Source organism: Danio rerio, chromosome 17 (genome assembly GCF_052040795.2).
Source record: "Danio rerio strain M-AB ecotype USA chromosome 17, GRCz13ab, whole genome shotgun sequence".
Lineage (NCBI taxonomy): Eukaryota > Metazoa > Chordata > Actinopteri > Cypriniformes > Danionidae > Danio > Danio rerio.
This window is the reverse complement of record NC_141037.1, coordinates 22,618,010-22,642,500: the sequence shown is the minus strand read 5'-3', so window position 1 is coordinate 22,642,500 and position 24,491 is coordinate 22,618,010. Positions and strand designations below refer to the sequence as shown.

The 24,491-nt window shown below is 34.2% G+C and overlaps 3 protein-coding genes across 12 annotated transcripts in view; 1 reads left to right on the top strand and 2 right to left on the bottom strand.

Annotated features, from left to right (window-relative positions):
- Nucleotides 1-5,627, top strand: part of shtn1 (shootin 1) — a 68,018-nt gene extending 62,391 nt beyond the window's left edge. For both annotated transcript variants that reach the window (XM_087288889.1, NM_001198761.2), the window contains exon 17: nucleotides 5,451-5,627. The gene's annotated coding sequence lies outside the window, so the exon portion shown is untranslated. The remainder of the gene's footprint in view (nucleotides 1-5,450) is intronic.
- Nucleotides 1-24,491, bottom strand: part of LOC141378555 (uncharacterized) — an 876,076-nt gene that overhangs the window by 49,632 nt on the left and 801,953 nt on the right. The window lies entirely within an intron of this gene.
- Nucleotides 5,503-22,747, bottom strand: eno4 (enolase 4). 9 transcript variants are annotated; one of them, XM_087289193.1, is made up of 14 exons: nucleotides 22,468-22,747; nucleotides 22,097-22,225; nucleotides 18,594-18,787; nucleotides 18,255-18,403; nucleotides 14,712-14,881; nucleotides 14,394-14,444; nucleotides 11,456-11,584; nucleotides 11,257-11,328; nucleotides 8,721-8,879; nucleotides 8,467-8,592; nucleotides 7,564-7,756; nucleotides 6,902-6,948; nucleotides 6,039-6,150; nucleotides 5,503-5,932 (listed from the first exon to the last, which is right to left on the bottom strand). In XM_087289193.1, exons 1-14 carry the CDS (start codon nucleotides 22,639-22,641, stop codon nucleotides 5,856-5,858), a joined length of 1,782 nt encoding a protein of 593 aa, XP_087145319.1. In that variant the 5' UTR covers nucleotides 22,642-22,747; the 3' UTR covers nucleotides 5,503-5,855.

Below are 24,491 nucleotides of genomic sequence, written 5' to 3'. Positions count from 1 at the left end.
ATGAGTTATTATAGCTATTATGTTTAGAAATGTGTTGAAAAAAAACTTCTCTCTGTTAAACAGAAATTGTGGAAAAAATAAACCGTGGCTAGTAATAATTTAGGCAGGCTAATAATTCTGACTTCAACTGTATACTGCCATAAACTCGACACTAACCTAATACACTGCAAAAAACAAAAAAAAAGATTTCTTACTCTGAGTTTGTGTCTTTCTTTCTAGTCCAAATATCTAAAAATTCTTAAATCAAGAAGCATTTTCAAGACATGCATATGGTCTTGTTTTCAGAAATAATCTGCCAAAATTGAGTGAATTTCTCCTTAAAACTAATAAAATAATCGGACAATGGGTTAAGCTAAATAATTTAGTCAAAGCGAAAAGGTAGATTGTTTTGCTTACCTCATTGGCAGATTATTTAGCTTGTTTTAAGGAAAAATTCACTTAATTTTGGGAGATTACTTTTGAAAACAAGAACATCTGTTTTACTTGTCTTAAAAAGGCTTCTTGATTTAAGATATTTTAGATATTTGGACTAGAAAAAAGGACAAAACTCTGAATAAGAAAAGCATTTTTTTAGTGTCTTGAGTTTATGGCTGTATATATGGTGAAGCTTTGTTTTAGTGCTCTTGTAAATTACAATGAGTGTAATACAACTGTAAAGTACATACATAGAAATGTGTAATTTTCTGGATCATTTAAAATGCAATTCAAAATTAGAATGATCATATATATTTTTTTTTATTTATATATAAAGTTATTATAATAGTAATGCTAATATTTGCACATTGTTATTATAATTTAACTGTTTGTCCAACCCTAACATTAGATCAGTTATCTTAACATTATTCAGCTAAGTATATATGTCTGTATAGCGAGTGCATCAAACAGCATTCAGATTCTTTGACTTCACTCAAAAGACAATCAATAATGTCTTCACACTTTATACTCTTTACTCTTGCTCTTCTGTCCAACTTAGTAGCGTATTTTGATTTGTTGATATTTCCGTTTCTGCATCTGTTGAAGATGTAAGGTGTAAATGAGTAAATGTGCTGCTCAACCGCAGTCTCTCTGCCTTCCTGTACGTTTCACTTAATCGACGTACTATAAACATTCTGTCAATCTCAACCAGTTTGCAATCACGAAAAGCATCACGCTGGGCCTTTGCTGCCGTTTCTGTCTGACTTGTGTTAGTTTTTGATCATGTTCTGTAACGCTCCCTTCCAAACCATAGTCAGGCAACACAAAACAACCTCTATTGACAGAACCACAATTTCGCAGCCCAGCTTGTGTGTGCATGTGTGTGTAAAACGCTTAATTTAGCCTGTTTTGTTAGTCATTTTGTTTATTTTCCAAACAGAATGATTGCCTGGTGGGGAGCCACAGTAACTCTCAAAATCTCTGCTCCTGCCGGGTGGAAATAGCTTTTTTTTTTGTTTTTTTTTACAGATGTCACTCTTTGTACACTTACAAAATGCTGCTTGTTCTGCACCATGTGCACTTTTTCCTTGTGCTTTGCTCTTTAAAAGGTGAGATGTTAGTAAATGCATTTCAATTAATTAAGATAAGACACAAGACAAAAATCTGTTGTTTTCATACACCTAGAGATTAAGGGTGCATAAAAATGTTCATGAAGTGTTTTTTTTTTTCTTGAGTTTAATGTAAAGAAAACATCTAAAATACAGTTTTAAGGGTTTCTTCTATACTTGATTCATTTGTGTCTGTAGATTTCAAATATAATTTACATTTTAAGGGTAACACTTTACGATAAGGTTTTATTAGTTCATGTATGTACTAACATAAACAAATAATAAACAATACTTGTACAGCATTTATTAATCATAGTTCAGTACATTATTAACATCCAAATTAATGGTTGTTATCATTAGTTAATGCACAGAGAGGTAACATGAACTAACAATAAACATCTTTATTTTCAATAACTAACATTAACTAACATGTCATCAGTTAATGCACCATGAGTTAACGTGAACTAATAATGGACAACTTTAGTTTCATAACAAGAAAAAATAGTGCCATAAATGTATTGTTTATTGTTTGTTCATGATTTACTAACATTAACTAATACAACCTTATTGTAAAGTTTTACCATTTTAAAGGCTGTTTTAGTAAATTGAGTTTATTTCTACTGTACTGAGCCACACATCTCTAATTCAGTAGCACTGTCATATACACTAAAATATACTGTATGTATATATTCACACCTGTATGCTGAAGCGTTTTACAGAGGGGTTCATACACAATAAACCTATCTCATTTTATTCGTTTGTGAAAATATATATACAGTAGTCAACATCCGAAGTTGTTCAAAACCTTGCATCAGAGTTGTCCTAGAATGATTGAACAGCACTAAATCTGGTTTTATGGCAATTTAGAAAAACATCTTTGTTTCTCTTCAAATGTTGACTATTGTATTTATTCTCTCTTCATGGATAAAAAAGAGATTTTCAAAACTCCCTTATTAAAAATCTGACATTATTACGTGGGAAAAAACATGAATTTTGGACCTGACTTCATTCAGTGTTTAAATGAGTGCTTTTTTTTATTAAACAATGCCTTATTTGCATATTCAAAAACATCTACAATTGTATTTATTTATGTATTTACTGGGTAACACTTTAGTTTAAGTAACAATTCTTATTGTTAACTAGTGGCTTATTACCTGTCTATTATACCTGCCTATTATATTCGCTGTTTATTAGTATTTGATCCTATTCTACATCCCTCAACTCTACACAAAACCTAAACCAACCCAACAATGTAAAAAAGAAATCCCCTTAAATTTACAGCAAAAAATTCATTTTAGTTACGGTAGCAGTAACTGTAAAATTTACAGGGGAAAAAATGCAAGCTATGGTTGACAAAAATCACAGTAAAAAAAACACAGTAGAGATGTTTTTCAGTTAAGGGTATACTTAAGAGAACTGTAAATTTTACAGTAAAAACTGGCAGCTATGGTTGCCAGAAATTTAACGTTAGAAATACAGTAGAAATGTTTTTCATTTTACGGTATACTTACTGTAAGATAACTGTAAAATTCACCATAAAAAAATACTTGCAGCTGTGGTTGCCAGAAATATGCCGTTAAAAATACACTAGAAATGTTTTTCAGTTTACGGTAGCAGTAACTGTAAAATTTACTGGAAAAACTGTAAGCTGTGGTTGACAGAAATCTACCGTTAAACATACAGTAGAGATGTTTTTAAGTTTATGGTATAATTAAGAGAAATGTAAAATTCACAGTAAAAAAAAAAACTGGCAGCTGTGGTTGCCAGAAAATAATTGTTAAGAATACAGTAGAGTTGTTCTTTAGTTAATGGTATACATAAGATAACTTTAAAAGATAAGGAGGTTAAATAACAGTAATAAACAATAATATCAAATTGAAAACACTTTGAAACTTTCATTTCACAGCAGTGCAACAAATACATAGCCGGTCTCCTTAAAACAACAGTAAAGACACCGATTGGCTTCTTATAGCAGAACCAAACATTTTTGTTTTTACAGACTTTAATAGAAATCAAAAGCAAAATCATACGATTATAAATGTTTGTAAACTCAGACAAAAAAACCCTACCCATAATAATAAAATAAATAAATAGGTAACCCTTTATAATGCCTACATTATAAATCATTTAATAAGCATTAGCAAATAGTGTATTCATCGTTTGTTAAGCATTAAGTCTAAATTATAAGACATTACTTCCTTAATAAATATTAAAGTGCAGCAAATTAGAGGCTTATTGAGTCAAAAGTCACACTTAATGATTTATCAATAGCAAGAATTGTACCAAGTGTGACCAATTCTAATGCAATCAATCGACTGATGTATGTTAGTATGGTTATAAATATTAGTTTTTCTACTGGTCGCGTCACATTCTTGGAGATCAGTCTGTAGTTTCGCAGCACAGCTGTGGGTTTGTGTTTTCTCTCACTTGTTAACACAAAACAGTCCATTCACAGTCTTTCACACAAACACATAAACACACACACAAACACTTGTATGAAGCGGACACTGCTGCCCTTTTGAACAGGCTGGATAATTGGCCCTATTCAGGCAGCTTGTGTGTGTGTGGTGTTTGTGTGTGTTCGTATCTGTTGTCTGGATAAAGTGAGGAGAGGATGTGGAGAAGGAAGTGATGGGTTGTTTTATGCCTCTTCATAATTGAAGAACAGCTTTGATTTGTTTGAAAACCTGTCTGTGTGTAAAGGGGGACAAAAGGGGGACGAAGTTCATTGTCTGAGTTTTCTCACATCCCAGAATTTTAGAATTGAGAAGAGTAATATTATTTTTTTTTATTATATATTTTAATTTTGTAAACAAGTGCAAAATATATGCATAAATAGATGTAAAACCAGTGTTTTAGTGTTATTTATTCATTTAATTTTGTAGATTCCTTAAAAGTTAGACTTTAGTTTTAGGGAATTTTTCTGTTAACATTTATTTTATTTCAATTTTGGTAAAACTTTAGTAATTGTGTTTTGTGTTTTTGTCATTAATATCATAATTTTTTGTATTAGTTTTTAATTATTATAATCTAATTAAATTAAATATATTTAAAGTAAATATATATTTTTATATAAAATATAAAAATATATAGTGTAAAACCAGTGTTATTTTAGTGTTATTTATTTATTGTTGTTTTTTATTTACGGTTAATTTGTTTGTTTGTTTTTTTGTCATTTTATTATTGTTATTATTTGTATTTTAGGTTTTAGTCATATAATGCAATCAAGTTTTTTTTTTTAATTCGATTTATTATATTTAGTAAAAATATATTTTTGTGAACGAGCTAAATCAAGGAATAATATTAAATGGTAAAGTAAAATAAAGATGTAATTCAGAGCATTTTTGCATATATAACAAAAAGGTTGCATGTTTGCAGACATGTTAACATTCGCTATTTAATTTTGAATTAATTTATAATAATGATAATAATAATAATAATGTCATTTTCGTTATTATTTGTAATCTTAGTTTTTAGTTATATAATTCAATTCAGTCAAATTGGAAATATTTAAAGTAAATATTTCTTCTCGACTAGCTAAATTAAAGAAGAAATGCAATGTAAAATTGGTTTCATTTATAATAATAACAGTAATAATAATAATAATAATAATAATTTTCATAATTTCATTTTATGAAATGACATTTTCATAAGTCATTTTCATTATTATTTGTAATATTAGTTTTTAGTTATTATAGCCCAATCAAGTTCAATTTAATATATTTAAAGTCAATATTTTGTCTACTTGCTAAAAAAAATTTATATAATTAAATTAGAAATGTCATAATAACACTAACAATACAAATGTAATTTAGAGGACTTTGTGCATTAAATAACAAAAATGTGCCATGTTTACATACATGCTTATATTTGCAATTTAATTCTGGATAAATTTTTAAAAATAGTTTGTTATTTTTTATCTTTCAGATAATTCTGGAGCACATGGAAGCGAAAAAGAAACTCGGGAAGGAAAATGACAGACTGTCTCTCTCTCCATTTTAATTAACTTCATTTTGTGAGAAAAATTAGATCTCAATCACACAATTAATACAGAGTCTGTTATGAAATAATCACTGTGACAAATATAAATATATATTTCGCAAATTCTGAGTAGGCTGTATTTATTCATTTAAATGCATGTTTAAATAATAATGTTCTTATTTAAAAAAAGAAACAGCATTACAGCATATTTCTGCACATATTCTAACACAATATATGAGGTGAGTCAGTTTGCATGTTTACCAAAAGATATTTTTGATGTGAGTTTTTAATGTCATGCAATCAGGTCAGGAAACCCCTACTGTGATAATGTTCCACAGACAGGAGATGAAGTCATTTAGCAGAGACGGTCAGCGAGTTCCAGCCGCTTTCAGACTCAAATGACACAGGCTGGTTTATTTCTCCGGCACCTGCAACACACAAAGGCAGCAAACATCGTAACACGCTAGTTTTCTGACTATAGACGCCACTAATGATGGTCAGCATTAAGCGAGTGTGAGAATGTGTGAACCGTACCCGCGATCCCCTCCTGCTCTTCTTCTATGGCCATCAGACGATTGTATTTGTCCATTCGCTCTGCTCCTCTCAGGCCGCCCAGTTTGAGAAAGGACACGCCTGACCCTACTGCCTTAAAACACACATATATATACATTGAGGTCTGGTAGCAAAAAACAGACTCAAAGGTTAACTAAACAGAAAAATTTAGGAAGTAAAAAAAAATATAAAAACATTCAAGTGAAGAAACATTTAAGATTCGGCATTATATGTCACTTATCAAATCCGGAAAATAATGACAGGTTTTTATAGCTTTTTTGTGCTATGGTAATATAGTTTGTAATGGAAAAAGGTTACATAAATTTAGAAAACTGATTGATTTTTTACTGTAATCAATTTGGTTTGGGTTTAGCAACATTTTGTGTGTGTGTGTGTGTGTGTTTACGATTAAAATGTAAAATCATAAACTTTATTAGTTTTTTTACTTTTATGTTCATATTTGAGAGCCGAATTATTAATTACATTTTTTGGAAATGAAGAAACATGAACAAACAATGAACAATACATTTATTACAGCATTTGGCCATGATAGTTAATGAAAATACAATTGTTCATTATTATTTTACAGTGCATTATCTAATGTTAACAAGCATGGATTTGGATGTTAATAATGCATTAGTAGATGTTGAACTATGATTAATAAATACTGTTGTTCATTATTAGTTCATGTTGGTAAATACATGACCTAATGAAACCTTATTATAAAGTGTGACCTATTGTATTTCTATTAAAAAGCACAATCAAACACATGCCACTGAGAAATTCTGATGAATGTCCTAACAAATAAATCCATCATAATAAATCAAGAAAAGCATCCAACTCACCAGGTCCACCACTGATGCATCACCACTGCCTGCTGCCAGAATCGTCTCTGCATCTCAACGCACAAATGAAAGAGATATGTACTTAACTTTTGCTAATTATTGTTAAAACAACAATGCCTGAAAACAGTTTACACTTGATTTGTTTGAACTGTTTCGTCCTCTTTTGTATCGCAGGGGTAGTCAAGCTTTCAGATGCTATGGACCCCCAAATATGATCGTTCTCATGGAAGGTACCCTGATTGAAAGCATACAAAACCTAAATTTTATGTGAAAAAAATTATATTAAATTTGTTCTAGTTTTCTATCCAATATAATATTTTATATATTTTTGTTAACACATTCTATTATTGTTATTTTTTTATATTTAATTTATCCTCATTTGTATTTATTTGTTTTAATTTTCATTTATTATAATAATAAACCGTGGATAAAATCTCATTTAAAGTATTTTAAATGTAGTATCATTTAATTATGTTAAATTATTTTTTTATATTTATTAAATGATTTTAATTCTATTTTTAATTATATGAATAACATTTCTAAATGATATTCTAATCTTATTTTTCTTTGTTATACATATTATTAACATTTTTACAGCCCCCTTAGTGTACTCCCTTGTGGCTTCCAGTTCCCTGGTTCTTAGACTGTTAGCTTATGTTTACCTTTGTGCTCCGCTATGCTCTGTATGAGGTCAGAGATGGTCATATCACTGTGGTGTCTAATAATGGCCTTGGTAGCTCCAGGTGGGAGGGGCTTCGCTTCTCTCCAGCGAGGACAGAGATTGGATGCAGCATCTGCTAGCAGACAGCAGGACTGACCAATCACTGAGGCCAGTCTTTCCCACTGGCCTACATCCTGAAGTAGAGACGCGCTGTTAGTTTTCTTTCCTAGATGAGTATCATACTTTATAAGGTTACTTCTATTGCTTTATCCACATTTTTCCTATGCCACAGCATGCTCTTTGTTATCCAATGTGAGTAACTTTCTTTAAATTATAAAACAATCACTGGACAGATCGTCCATTCAATATTAAAAGGAAATGACTATTATTATGAACTAAACTAAACTAATATTAAAATGAACTAATTGCTTACAGCAGACAAATAACCTCAAACACTTTACTCAAGTCTTTCCCTAGCAATATTGAGTTGAATATGTCTGTAGTTTAGGGAATGCACTAAGAAAATAACCCTAGCAATCAAAATTTAAGAAGAAGAGAATATGTATTTGTTGATATGTGCTTTTTGCAAGCTAAAAGACATCAATTTACTGAAAAAAGTTGGTGGGACCAAATATAGAGAGGTGGCTTAAGGAGATGACAATAAATATGTCACTGGAAAAAATAACATACATTATTAAAGACAGATAGACAGATATAAAGACATATTATATTATATTATATTATATTATATTATATTATATTATATTATATTATATTATATTATATTATATTATATTACAGTTATTTTGAATGGAAATTCCCCAACTAGAAGTGCAATCTATAATTTGAAATACATTCGTCATTCGCGGGGAAAAAGTGGATAAAGAGTTGTTTTTTAACTCACCTCTTTCCTGAAAGGATCAATGAGGGATCTGATAGCCGGATATTTATTAATCAGCCCCTCATAAATATCCACCAGCTCATCTGGGGATTTGTGACAGCCTGACATCACCTCATACTTCCCACGAGACTAGAAGACAGCAAGAGACAGCAAAAGATTTTAGAGGTAAATACTAAACGCTGCTATATCTGATTTAGTACTTGCTTTAGTCAATATGAAGCAATTAAATCCTACTGTTCTTTCCTTCAGTTACTCACATAATCCATAAGGCTGTGTGCTGCACAGTTTACAGCCAAGTGCAGGTCTGAACCTAGAGGAAGCGCAAGGTTTGCACACGCTTCTGCGAGCAAATCAAGAGCCTGTTCAGGACGGTCAAAGCCCACCTGTAAAGCTCCCTCGTCTGATACCCCTACAGGCTGGGAAACACAGAGACAACAGGTCAGTCACAGAGAAAAATCACACATGTTGAAAAAATACAGTTTTGGATACTTGTGGTAAAAATTCAATTGGTTAGTAAGTTTCAGACTGTATACTTCCATGGACATATCTGAACCAGCTATCTGTGAAATTGCAATAATTATTTATTTTCATACAGTATACCAGTATACCACACCAGGCTTGAGATTGTTTTATGACCAAATCTGCATTCAGTTTTACAATATATAATTTTAATTCTAATCAAAAATATATATTATATTATATTATATTATATTATATATTACATTACATTATATTATATTATATTATAATATATATTGCACACATATTGGATTTGATTATTTAAATTGATATAATTTATCTAATCTATATGATAAACTAATTGAATTGGTTACACTACTGGCTATAGAGAATAAATGTGTGAATGAGAGAATTATGGGTGTTTCCCAGCACTGGGTTGTGGCTGGAAGGGCATCTGCTGCATTAAACATGCTAAAGTAATTGACAATGAGTGAGAAATGAAATGACACAGGGAAAAGATATTGAACACATGAAAAAAGTGGGGGTGAAAAAGAGCACGGAAAGCCCAGACAGCAGCAGCAGACATTTCTCAGTATTTAGAAAGCAACCCTGCCCCTCGTCAATGTAAATCAGGGGTCTCAAACTCGCGGGCCATTTGCGGCCCTCAGTGCAATATTTTGTGGCCCGCGCCGACCGCTGTACACTGACAGAATCAGCGGAGCGGGGAGAGAGCGCTCCCCGCTCCGCTGATTCTATCTGTACACAGCGGTCACTGGCATTCCTCGCCCGCCGTGTAAACAAAGGGGCGGGGATGCCGGTGTTGTCATCACGCACCCCGCCCCTTTGTTAGACGCTGTGACGGGAGGGAACTCGCGCCGGCCAGAACCAAGGTAAGCTGTTCCCGCCCCTGCCTGCCACTTAGCTACCTAGCTACAGCCTGCATCTTATATATATTATAGGTAGATACAGACTGGTACAGACTGATGTGACTGGAGTGGGGTGGGTTTGTTTTATCTATACATATATACGCCTTTTTTTAGGTGAGGGAATGGAAGTTTTGAGCGAGTTCCCCCACTTTTTTCCCTAGGACTTGGCCTTTTTGGGAGCACATATTTGTGTGAGAAGTTATTCTCCACCTTGAACTTCAATAAGTCAAAGTACAGGTCTAGACTTAATCATGATCATCTTCAAGCCATTCTGAGGGTCTCAACTGCTTCCGCTCTAAAGCCAAATGTGGTTCAGATTTGTGAGAAGAAGCGCTGTCAAGTCTCTGGCAGCAAGAAGTAGGCAAAAGATGCCATGTTCAGAAGAACTGTTCATAATCTTCACTCAATGTTCTATTAATGTTCAGGACACTTCATGTTCAGAAGAAATAATTAAAACTGTTAATAATGACATTTGACGACTTTTTTTTTGTGAAATCCCTTATGCGGCCCAGCCTCACCCAGACTTTGCCTCCTGCGGACCCCAGGTAAATTGAGTTTGAGACCCCTGATGTAAATTAATATTAGCTGCTACTTTCATAACACCTACTGTACATAACCAAGATGGTGAGAATGAAACCAGGGTAGACATTTCATGATCTAATCACAATCTAGCAAACACGCAACTAGTCTCAAGACAAGAAAATAAAATCGCTAGAATGGCCCAGCCAATCACGTAACTTGAAAGTAAGAAGTAAAGATCAGAGTTGACTAACGAGACCAACAAAATGATCAAGATTTTCAGACTTTTGAAGTCTAGGGGAAAATAAACACACATAAGGAATGCATCCGAATGATTTTTACCACATGCAAAATGCTCTCTTTGACAAGGTGTATTTTTTATAGTTTTAGATATATTGATGAAAATGAAAAATTGCTGGTAGCTCAGAAGATTCTAAAAAAAAATCACAGCAAAAATTACACAGTTTAGTTTCTGCAAATCAAACTCTCCTGAACAAACTCAACTGATAAACAGAGTGTGCTAAACCTATATCCTGCCCAGCACCTCTACTCTATAATGTTATGAAGGTCTTTTTTTTTAAAGGCTATAGCAATAGTGCTGTGCGTGTTCCACAATGCACAGCGCACGAGTAATAGCCTCCCATCTAAACATAAATATATATTTATCGTGTGACATGCTGTTAAGTGGTTCAATCGCCATTCATAAGCCCTGCACGTGATTGAGGCCTGTTTATTTCATTCAGATGGTGATGTGCAGATAATTACCCCATCAAAGCATCAAAAAAAATCCACATGTAATTTGTGTCCTGCTTGATGCTTTTGTGTGAGCCGGAGCATAAAGCATTATGTTCCATTGTCGAAGAGTCAAACCCTGTGAGACCATCCTTACCAAAGCTTTATATGTCGATCCATTCAAAATTCTCCTCATTTCACACTGCAGATCAAGGCCCATTCCAATGACCTGCAAGGCCCACACACACACACACACACACATGCACCAAAGATAAACATCACTAACAGTGCTTGTGCATCAAACACAGCCTACTTTACTAAAAAAAAAAAAAGTTGTGTTTAACTTTCTTGCATACTTCTCTGACTCTTAGTGATGAGCTGGGCATGAGGATGATCTCCTCCAGAAGGTTTAGTTTCCCCGCAGAGTTCTTTCCACAGCTCATTATTGTAATGATAGGCACTGGCAACTGCATCTCTTTCTGAGCCTAAAGTAGCTCATGAGAAGTGAGCAAGAAGATAACAAGTAGGTTTACATTGTCTTTTTGTATAGAGCTCCAATCAGAAGTCTTCTCCCATAATGTATTATTTTCAAGTACGTACATGTTCACTTCATGGTTAACATAAATGATGTTATTCACTGATGTCATCGTATTAGATATATTTATGATACTTGCATCATTTATAATGGCAGGGTTATTGAGACTAAGTGAAAAGTATTCATCTGATCGAGTGATGTTGACATGGTGGCCGCAAAAGGACTTGACCTATTCCATGTAGTATAAAACAGCTTTTTCTAGCCCAGTGATATGACTGAAGACCATCCCTTTAAACATTTTTTTAAAAATGCTATTCATTTCTGTAAGGATAAAAGGTTTTTACAGTGAAACAGGTTACTTGGGGCACCTTTAAATCTGTATATCGCTCTTTGATATGTGCGTCTGTGTATTTACAGGCACTTTAAAAGTATACTACAGTTTTTATGTGAACAGGATGGTTTTATTGTAGAGTTTGTGTGATGCTAGTATTGCCACTACAATGGTAAGCATATTTGTGCAGCTTGCACATGCACTTTTTAATTTGGCTGCAAGTTCTGAAAACTGAACTGAGCAGTTTCACATTTAGAAAAGAGCTGAGAAAGAAAAGCTTTCCTTCACTGAATGAAAAAAAAAACAGAAAAGATAACTGGGACTTTTATCCCACAATTCAAATTTTTTCCATAAGCACATGATACAGGGTGTTGGCGGGGTCTTAAAAATTATTAAAAGTTGGTAAATAAATGTAGAGAAATTTAATTCTCTTAAATGCTATTTTGCAAGGTAATGAATTTTGTATAATTTTTGTAAGGTAAGGTCTGCCTGAGTTAAATCTGCGAATATCTGAATGCTGTGTAGTTTATGAAATCAATAAAATCTTGCTAGATTTGAAATCATGCTGCTTTGTTTACTGCAGTAACACCATTATTTCTGCAGTTTTATAGGAGCCAACCTGCTGAATTAGCTAGATTTAATAGATTTTTATTCAGTCATTGAATAATGTTTTAGTTTTGGATTAATTTCTTACATTAATATTTAATAAATATACTGTAAGTTAAAATCTCGCCAGTGTTTCCTGTTGAAAAGTGGTTATAAGGTTTTAAAATGTATGGAAAGAGTCATAAAAAAGGTATTGAATTATAATTTCTGATTCCTGTATATACTCTGTGATAAAAATGCAATTTTTTTTTATTCTTTCTCAGAATTTCCAGATATAAATTGTGTGTTATAAAGTCCAAACTGTGAGATATAAACTTACAATTGTAAAAAAATAATGAAAAAAGTATTTTTTTTTTTCATGAGAGTTGGACTTATAACTTGCCATTGTGCGTTTATATCATGGAATTCTGTCTTAGTTAGCAAATGCAAGTTTATATCATCCAGTTCAGAGAGAAAAAGTCACAATTACATTTCTAAGATAAGTGATCATAAATGGCAGAAAAGTAAATTACTCTTCATGTCATGCAAATTTTATCATGAGATGCAAATGTACAAAAAAACAAAAGCAAACTAAAATTAATGTATTTGAACGTACAAATGCATTTTGTTAGGCTCCATGATGAACATGGAGACATGAAAGTAGACATAAAATCTTACCACATCCAGATTAATAAAAAAAAAAACATTTATTTAAAGCAGAGATGCCCAGAGTAGGGCATCATCATTTCTTATTTGATTTAACCTTTTTTTTGTTTGTTTGTTTTATTGCTGAACTACAATAAAAGCAAACCAAAGTGAAATGTTTTAATCAAATGTTGGAAATAAATCCGATTTTCAAAATTTTAAACAACGTCACTCAACGCATAGTGGACTATGCAGAAGACATCAGCAAGCAAATTAAGGCAAAATAGTGTAACTCCATTCTGTGATAAATGAGATTGTGTTTGTTATCTTTAATACATTTATTATAAAATCAAAAATTCATGCTGTATTAGTTATAAATGCATCATGGTAGTGCAGTGGGTAGCACAATCACCTCACAGCAAGAAGTTCTTCCAGGTTCTCCGGTTTCCCCCACAAGGTTAACGACATGCACTATAGGTATATTGAGTAAGCTTAATTGTCTGTAGTGTATGTGTATGAATGAGTGTGTATGAATGTTTCCCAGTGTTAGGTTGCAGCTGGAAGAGCATCCATTGTGTAAAACATATGCTGGATAAGTTGGCAGTTCATTCCACTTTGGTGACCCCAGAATAGTAAAGGGACTAAGCTTAAAACAACATTAATTTATGAATAGTTCATATAAAGTATTATAATTAAAGCATAACATTATTAAATAAATTAGGAAAATTTTCCGCTAATAGCCTAGTGGTTATGTGTGCTGACATATAGCACCATGGTGCTCACAGCGACCCGGGTTCGATTCCTGCCTCGAGGTCCTATGCTGATCCTTCCCCGCTCTCTGCTCCCAATGCTTTCATGTCTGTCCTCCACTATCCTTTCACAATAAAAAAGTGAAAAACCCCTAAAAATATTCATTTATTTTCATTTTTGGCTTAGTCCCTTTATTAATCTGTGGTTGCCACAGCGGAATGAACCGCAAACAAATCCAGCATATGTTTTACGCAGCGGGTACCCTTCAGCTGCAACCCATCTCTGGGAAACATCCATACACACTCAGTCACACTCATATACTATGGATAATTTAGCCTACCCAATTTACCTTTATCGCATGTCCTTGGACTGTGGGGGAAACCAGAACCAGAAAACCCACGCGAACACGGGGAGAACATGCAAACTCCACTCAGAAACGCCAACTGACCCAGCCAAGACTCGAACCAGAATCCTTCTTGCTGTGAGGTGATTGCACTACCTATTGCGTAAAATTAACAAAAGGGTAAAATGAACAAAAAATTTTTTCATTATACATTCTCTAAAAACTCCCATAGAGGATTTCAGATATGCCAGAAATCATCAGATTTCTGATACAAGACAAAGGTCAGTTTTTGTAAGTGAAGGAAAATGGCAACCTGATTTAACCTCATATTGACCGAAGGAATGTTAGGAGAAGACCAAAACTAAAGAATACATTTTCTTGCTAGATAAGTACAAAGGTAACACAGAAAACCCAGATTTTTACCTGTGGGTCTCTTACTGCTGTGATATGTCTATATAGAGGTGTTCCTAAAAGTTCAGCGGCAGTTTTGGCCACTGCCAATGAAACTGCACCCACTGCTGTGGCCCCTGGCAGCCTCGGCACTGGAGGCTCTGCAGGAGGAAGGGGATTCTCTGTGATGTTTCCTTTTTTGCCTGAAAGATAGAGTGCAGAGGATGGAGAGGTCAGGCTGAAGGACATGCAGCTATGTTCTCATAGATCCTCTCAATCCTAAACAAGAAGGTTTTTACTCACTGATGTCATCATATCAGTTATATTCATGATACTTGGATCGTTTATAATGGCAGGGTTATTGAGACTAAGTGAGAAGTATTCATCTGATCGCGTGATGGTAACATGGCGGCCGCAAAAGGACACAACCCATTCCAATGTAGTACTGTATAAAACGGCTTTTTCTAGGCCAGTGATATGACTGAAGACCATCGCTTTAAAAAATTTTCAAAAGTGCTATTCATTTCTGTAGGGGTAAAAGGTTTTTACAGTGGAACAGGTTACTTGGGGCACCTTTAAATCTGTATATCGCTCTTTGATATCTCTCAGATTTCAAGAAAGCCTGGATTAAATGAAAAGGTGAAAACAGTGTCAGCAGCGTCACATGGAATGATTCAGTACAAGCTGCTAATGTAGCTGAGAGCTGCTCCCAGTAGGGATTCTATGAAACAGAGGAGCGTGGAATCTTTCAGACTGCTTTTAGAACAGCTCTCAGATCAGTGAGATTGACTGGAATCTTGACCTTCTGTCTTTTAAATCCCATGGGCATGCACTAACACGGTTGTTGTTCTCTTGTAGCATCTTCACTTAACCTGGCTCTGATGCTTCCACCGCTCTGATGCATTTACTGTGTGACCTCAATTAATAAGGAATACTAAGGAATCTGTGAAATGGCTAGATGTAAGGTATGTCTACATTATTCCAGATATATTTGAAGAATGCATTTTAAAGACAATCTCTAATGTGAATACATTTTAAAAAGCTGTTTACGTGTTGTACTGTACATGGACTGTAAAAACATGTGACATGTCTATATAAGATCTTGTGCAAGCTGTGTGCTATTTACTTGCACATTGTTGGTAACAGGGCTTTTACACATTTTTATGTGACATTTGAGCACTTTTCAAGCATTTTCCAGATGCATTTTCAAACATTTCATGCACTTTACATGTGTTACATATTTACACACCAATACATAGCTCATACAAAATTGTGTCAGATGCTGTTAGAGTATTCTGTTGTATAGTATAATATGGTAATCTACCCAGGCTCATTCTGAAAACGTACCGCTATATACATTTCTGGAGAGTGCCAAATATGTAAGTTTTTGTTTTCGCGAATCCACCGCAGGCCGATAGGTACGCTTTTTGAGATCTTAAATTTCTTTCGTGACGATCATTCACATCTGCTGTTTTAGAGTAAATCCACCAGGGGCCACAGTTGACTGACTGACTGACTGACTGACTGACTGACTGACTGACTGACCGACCGACCGACCGACCGACCGACCGACCGACCGACCGACCGACCGACCGACCGACCGACCGACCGACCGACCGACCGACCGACCGACCCAACCACCCACCCACCCACCCACCCACCCTCCTCCTCCTCTAAATCCAACCGACAGTGTTTTAAAAAGCAATCCAGAAAAAGAAAAGCCCTTACCTGTTCTTTACCGTTTTTTAGTTTTTACCACATTCTTACCCTGTTATTTACTTGTTTATTTTATTTTTGGACTTCTGTTTTTGTCTTACCTGCTTTCTGGAACTGTTCTTTGCCGGACTCGAACACCATTATCATGTTCAACTCCGCTCTGTGTCTCAAGTTCGCCAACGTACATGGCAAGCTACTGGACAAACTGGTAACAGCAGAACGCTGTTTATACAGAGGTACGCAGTCAGCTGCTAGCACAAAAAGAGATGGCGCCATACGGCCACATAGTGTTCGCTTTGAAGACGAAATGCAGCCATACAGACTTCCGGCTGCATAATTCACGATCTCCAGAAATGTATAGGGAGACATTTTCAGAATAAGCCTACATTGTTGCAGTTTTTTTAGTTTTAACATTGAAGTACTGTCATTTATTCTCAATTCTTACCTATTTAGAAACAAATTATTATGAAAGCAACACAATTACATTACAAGCAGTTTTGAGTACTTTATCCAAAATCTAAGCACATTTCAAACCTTGAAAAGACTACATTATATTTCAAGCATTTTTAAGGATTTCCAAACCTGTAAGAACTCTGCGGGAAAGACATATGTTACTTTTTTACAAATTTGATGTTGTATTCATGCAACAATAATAGAAAATATACGCGCAGATGAATTGCAGGAATCACAGTCATCTGAAACAGCTGGGTTTAGATTGAATAACTGTCTAGTTGCTGGTTTCAGATGACTGTGATTCCTGCAATTCCTTTAAAGAGAGACATTAACCAAATTACAGAGGCACAATTCCAAAAACACATGCCTTTTACTTTCACATTCAGATTTGTTAGAGACTGCATGTGTAAAGTTTTTCTCTTCTAATAACTACTAATAATATAATTATTAATAATAGTTCCTTACATTTATATAGCACTTTTCTAGACACTGAATGTGCTTTACACATTTTGGGGGAAATCTCCTCATCCACCATTAGTGTGTAACATCCACCTGGATGACTCAACCGCAGACATATTGCTCTAGAACACACACCACACAACAGCTGATTGGTGGAGAGGAGACAGAGTGATGAAGCCAATTTTGATATGGGGATGGTTAGGTGCCATGATGGACAAAGGCGAGTGGGCAAATTTGATCAGGATGCCGGTGTTAAACCCCTACTCTTTTTCGAAGGACATCCTGGGATTTCTATTGACCACAGAGAGTCAGGACCTTGGTTTAACATCTCTTAAAAAAGACGATGCTCACTGAGCAGTATAGAGTCCAAATTAATATACTGGGCGTTAGGACCCACACAGTCCACTTGTTGAGCGCCCCCTGCTGGACTCATTAACACCACTTCTGTTAATACAATACTATTGCTAATAATATATTAAAAACTTCAAACAGTAGCAATGCCAACAACTTGTGGATAAATCTTGAGAGATTGGGAAAACTTGTTGGACAAATCTTCCGACTTGCAACAGATACAAAAAACTCAACATATATTTCAAAATATAAAAAATCTATATAAACTGTACTTTTTTGGCCAAACATTAGATGTCTGTAAGGCCTCAAAACAGAAAATGTATCTTTTTAATTGTATTATTATTACTTAGACAATTAATCATCAGCCAGACTTCATAATCATGACTGCATTACTTTAAGCCAAACGTGGAATGGCAATTAAATTAAGTGGTGCAATATTTCCCCCCCCCCTTTTTTTTTTTTTTTAGATTTTTATTGGTAGTGGCATAAGAATAGAGCACTACAGTTGAATTCAGTAGGTAAAAAGAGTATCTAGAAATGAAAAACAAGTACGAGTTTCAGATTTCATACATATAAATGTTGACTGCATAAGTTCACCTTTATCATTGCCTTTCTTATCTTTGGCAGGAGCTGATGTAGGAGTGGCCTGGGGCGGAGCTTCAGACATCGCTTCATTTCTTAGCTCCTCCTCTTTCTCTCTGATAAGACTGTCCTTGTGCTCCAGGTAACGTGCCATGGCAAAATCACTACAGAACATACACACAGCCTCAGTCATACATGTGTTTATTAAAGACTATTGATGAACCACTTCATTTTCCATTTGTAGTTGGGATAAAAGCATCTGCTGAATGCATAAATGTAAAACACAGTAATAACAGCAACCTTCATGTCAGAATCTGAGTGGATCTTCTTGTGTACGTTGAGTTGTGTGATCACCTGAGTATTTTGTCTACATTGGTTTGGTCAGTGGGGTTGAAGCCTCGCAGCACTGGACTGAAATTCTCTCTGATCCACTTCAGAGCCGTTGTGATAGACAGATGTTGCAGGTCGCCATTAGAAAGCATCTCCCCTGATTCCACACCATCAGGCAGACCATCAAAAGAGCCATCCATCACTGCACCGCACACCATCTATGATTTACACAAAAGGCCAGTGACTTTCAAAATGCACCTTACAATCAGTTCCTCTATATTATATATGTAATATTTTAGGCTAGTATAGTTTGACAAATTATGTAGTATACATAAAAATCTAGTCTTTTAGCATTATTTTATATTATTTATTTGCACTCATGGAATCCATCAGAAAGCCTAAAATGCTTATTTACTTGTTCAATCATTATTAATTCTTAATTACTGCCTAAACCAGAAGTTGCAAAGACATTTATTTCAGTATGTTGGTGTACTTCCAACTCAAATGAAATGTTAATTTGGGAGCTGGGATCATTCATTCGTAGCAAACAAACAGTAAGAGTGGCATGGATAAGAACATTGTGGCTGAAGCTGTCAAACTGACATCAACAGAGAGGGACTGCCACTCCAAACGCAAAAGCAAGTGATCAGACTTTGATTAAAGATTATGAAGAATAAAAAAGTGGATTAGCTTGCATTAATTAATTGCTCACATATAGAATTGGATTACACATGGACTTTAACATTGGTTCATATTATTATCAGTGTTAACTTATTGTTCTGCTTCATATTTTTGTGGAAACTGTGTTACACTTAACTTTAGAGGATTTCTTAAATTAGATTAATTAAAGCTAACAGTTTTTCGGAGATGTAAAAATATAATGCACATTTGTTTAAGTTTTACTGTCACTTTTCTAAGCAGAATCAGAACTGGTTGGTTCAGAACTGGTCCAAGTGTGCTTTACACACGCAAGGAATTTGTTTTGACTACAGAAGCTTCCAGTGTACATAAGGTGACAAGTGACAACATGAACAAAAAAATATAAGAAAAGACGACAAACATTTAACAGAAATGCGAGTAGACAAAAGAGCTCTGGACGATACATTTTATGTACAAATTTGTTATAAATATAAAAGTTGTAAGGTCCTGTGTACAAATGCGTATGAGAAAGAATTCCATTATATATTGTTATAAGGCACATGATTATTATTATTATTATTATTATTTATTGTTAATTTTGATCAAGGGCATCATAGTGGCGCAGTGGGTACCAAGAAGGTCGCTGTTTCTAGCCTCGGCTGGGTCAGTTGGCATTTTTGTGTGGAGTTTGCATGTCTTCCTTGTGTTCCCACGGGTTTCCTCCGGGTGCTCCGGTTTTCCCCACAGGTCAAAGACATGAGGTGACATCATATGTTTTATCCGCTGCATAAAACATATGATGGATGTGTTGGTGACTCATTCTGCTGTGGCGACCCCAGATTAATAAAGGGACTAAGCCGAAAATGAAATAAATGAATTTTGATCAAATTTATGAATATGGAAATATGAAGCAGCACGGCAGTTTTCAAAACTGATAATAATTAGAAATGCTTCTTCAAAAAAATCCAATTCTAAAGCATCAATGTACTTAAGCATCACATTTATTACTTTTTTAATATTTTGATTAAACTATTTACTTTATTTTAAGTTGTAGAGTTAATTATTTTAGTACATCGGTACAGTACATCAGTTTTTTCAGTTTGTTGAATAGACATTTTATAATAAACTAACTAAAATATAAATTATATGTAAAATTTATCTTAATATACTGAATGTTTTAATTATTTATTTTATCTGATAAAAGTCTGATAACATTTTTTTTAATTTTCCAATAAAGGTTTTGTCATTTGCAGCATTTTTTCTTTCAAGAAAATGACAACTGTTAATGTTTTTTTTCTGAAAACATGGCACTTTTTTGTAATTCTATGCCTAAAAATATGCTCGAAATGACAGTATTGTTTTGTGTTTGAATAATAAAAAAAGATCAATCTACTTATTACATTTCTTCTTCGTATATTTAAATTAATTTAGGTTTTGATAGATTGCATGATATTCAGCCTTTTAGGAAAAGTTCTGCATTTTTTAAATAGCTAATCAGGAGGATCATGGTCACAAATATAAGCAATTTCAAAATTCAAGACTGAATATTATTTCATTGTGAACACTACATTCCTTAAAATAAGGTGAATAACAAAAATGTAGATATATGATGTGATAAGTAGGTTTTATTTTGCACAGCCATGCTAAATGGTGCCGTAGGCCTTCAGTTAGACCTGAAGAAGGGTGTTAGGATTTGGCTATTGCTAATACAAAGGTCAACATTCACATTCCAGGACCGTCAAAGCATCTCTCATCTGAATCTGGACAGCGTTTGCCATTCTCTCTTAGTATGGGCATTTCTCCCCTTATTTCTGCCCTTTTATTCATGAGCTCTCCTCCTTTCACCTCTCCTCCCCCAGCTCATGCCTACAATCGGGCTGTTCCCTGTCCTGCTGTATTACCGTCAAACGCTCTCAATGTGCCAAACCAAAACAGCAGCACTCTCCACTGCAATACGGCCACCATGCCAGAAGACATAATGCTTACTCGGCAAGCCCAAACAGAGAGATGGAGAGAAGGCAAAACAGCCGGCGAATGAGAGACAGAGAGTGATCTGATATTCACACATAGCGGTTGGTTGCTGAGACACGTGCGTCACAGTATAAACGGGCATGCTCTCCTACTCTAATTGTTATGTGTTCGTCTATGTGGACATGCTGTGACCTAAATTCATCATCGTGTCACTACAAATTTCTCCTGTGAACTGTACAGCATGGTGCAAATGGCATAAGGTGAAAGGTCATGGGGAGACCAGCTTCTAGTTCTTTATAACCGTTGATATAGAAACACTTAGATCTGATATCCACCTTGCTGCCTGTAAAATGTTTTCATTATTTTAGGCCTGCTTACTGTAATACATCTAAATCCTTTGGATTAAATTGGCAGATCATCGGTCAAAAGTTTAGAAGCATTAAGATATTTTAATGTTTTTGAAAGAAATCTTTTTCTGGCTGTCATGGCTTCATTTGTTTGATCAAAAATACAATAATATTGTGAAATAACGTTGGAATTATTTGGTTCTTATGTTATCAATGTTGAAAGATTTTTGTTCTGTTTAATTTGTTTTTGTCTGTTTATTTATTTTCTGGCTGTTACTTTTAAATAATGTGTTATTGATTATTTAAAAGTGTTATATAGTGTTTATAAAAGGATGTATGGTATAAGGCACAACAACTGTTTTCAGGGTTGATAATAATATACATATTTTTGGGGGATAATTTTTCCATATTATAATGATCAACATTCACATTAAAAAACTGCAATTAAATTTCACAGTATTGCAGTTTTTTTTCAGTATTTTTGATGAAACAAATTCAGCCTTGATGAGCACAAGAAACATTTTTCAAAAACTTTTTACCATCTGCTTTGAAAAAAAAAATCTGAAATACCTTTTCCTCGTTTCTGATGATGCAGTGAACTTCAGCCTGAACTGCTGTCAAACCTCTTCCGTCAAACACCTCCTTTCCGGTGATTTTACTAATAACTGGAGTATATGAGAGCCCGGAAAAATAGTTCGCCTGAAAAAGAGCAGTGAGTAGGCAGTTATTGATTTCAGTATATTATGTTGGTGCGTAATTATGGGGGGATCTCAAGTACATCAATACTGACTTTCGGTTATTTTTCTGAGAGAATAACATATACACTGGAGAAGACGCAATGTCAAATTTGCATTCAATAATTATAAAACAGCTAAAATTAAAATTTGGAAATGAATTGTTCAGAGCTGTAATAACTCAAAAGAATAAGTGATTTGTCCCACCAGATAACCATAGATATCATCTGGCTTCTGCCAAAACATCTCGTTCAGGACGCTTTCTATCTTTTGCGGGACCCCGTTGGACCTGTAATATTCGGCGGCTTTGTTCTTCAAGTCGTAAAACTCTTGGTCCTCTTTTGACACTTTGCTATGGCTCGGGAATCCTTTATATGACATAGTTGCTGGTTTAGAAGCAGAACAGAATTTCTGCACATTTGTTTACAGTCTGTAGTCAACAGACGCCGTCATGAGCGCGTCCTCGCGGGCTTTGTTGATGATCTGTGGTTGCTCGGCAACCTCACATGCAACACCGCGAGAATTGCGATTGCCTTTCCCATTCATAACGGATTTAATTGGAGCAAGTTATATTTCTGTTTTGACGCTGTTTTGTGCTCACTAGATCTACCTTTCATTCCTCTTGACTTAAAGTGATGGGTTCACTGATGAACAGTGTTTAGCTATAAGCTTCGGCGGTAAGCTATAAATATTCACACAAAACCAGTATGCTAAGTATTTCTGGACCTCTTGTTTATAACTTTAGCCTAAAGTTTACGAACAGTACTTTAATATAAAAAAAAATAAACCAATTAAAAAACATTTAACTATTAAATAAAAAAACTAATACATGTCATGCACTCACTAATTTAAAAAAGAGTAAAGAACTATTATTATTATTTGTAAGTTAGGCCTGCTAGAATAACAGCCTGCACACATTTATATAAGTATACAAGTATCCTATATTTTCTTTGTTCATTTTAATTCAATTTCAGAAAAACAAACGCAACAGAATTTATTACAAATCAAATTATTTGTCCGCATTATGGTTTGGTTCTCCATGTCAGCCTGTTGGATAAGAGCTTTACGGAACCCCCGGATTTAACATTTAGCCTACTGAAGTTAATCTTATACTCGCGGTCCATGTGATATATGAATGTATGTGGTAATGAAAATGCAATGGAAGGTTTATTCAGTGCTCAAGAAATGATCTGTTAGGTTGAAAATGCCTGCTCTTGTTTATCAGTGTTGTGTCCTAGGAGCTCCAAATTTATAAGGCATTTCTGAAAGGCAAAACTTTTTACATGTGAAAACGTGTGTAGACCATCCAAAGCTTTGATCTGAAGCTTTAAAATATTTTTGTTGAGCTACGTGTTTATTGACAAAAAAAAACATTAACAAAAAACAAATAAAAATGCGTTAATGTAGGCTACAATAAATAGATAAATAAGAAATGGCTATAACTTGCATAACTGATAATAACTATTCGATAATAATAATAAGACTGTTGATGTTTTTATGCAAGTGGGGAACGGGAGTAAAATTATTATTGCTAATAATAATAATAGTAATAATAGTAGGCTAATAAAAAATAATAATGATAATACTATTGATGATTATGGTGGGGAAAATAAGTAAAATTATTATTATTATTATTAATAATAATAATAATAATATATTAATAAATATAATATTAGGAAATTTTACGTAGCCTAACATGTAGGCTATCTTCTCAAAGTTGCTTCAGAGTAACCCATTACAAATGCTTTCAGGCGTAAACAAAATTATTAAATGCTAATCTCTCGCTTGAATCCATACAGGCTAAATTATACAAAGTGCAAAAGTTGCCAGCATTTTAGATAAGTATTTGTTTGTTCGTTTGGATGGATGGGATGAACAGGCCTTGCAGTGCGCCATTCTGTTTTACACCGTCACAGCTAAAATTATCTACTTCCGATAGCCTATTATTTATTTAATTATCCATCCATTCTTTAAATGTTTGAAAACATTCATGAAACAGATTTGGCAGAATATTTTCAGACATGCGAAAGCATAATTTAGTTCATTTATTATATAAATTGCTTTATGACGTTCATGTAGCCTAACTAATTTTACACACCAGTTACGGAGTTTGCAAAGTTTAATACAAAGTTATTTATTACAAAAACATTAGGTTTAAATATTTAATGTGAAGTTTAACTTTATTTGATTACACACCTTGTACTTCTTTTTGACTTTTAGTCTTAAATCTT

Bases quoted from the DNA above. Each gene is read 5' to 3' on its own strand.
- eno4 (XM_087289192.1), bottom strand. From the start codon at position 22,641: ATGTCATATAAAGGATTCCCGAGCCATAGCAAAGTGTCAAAAGAGGAC. The intron at 8,880-11,256 runs GTAAGGATGGTC...TGTGTTTCCCAG, and splicing joins GATCGACATATAAAGCTTTG to CCTGTAGGGGTATCAGACGA. The intron at 8,593-8,720 runs GTGAGTAACTGA...GCTGTCTTCTAG, and splicing joins CACACAGCCTTATGGATTAT to TCTCGTGGGAAGTATGAGGT.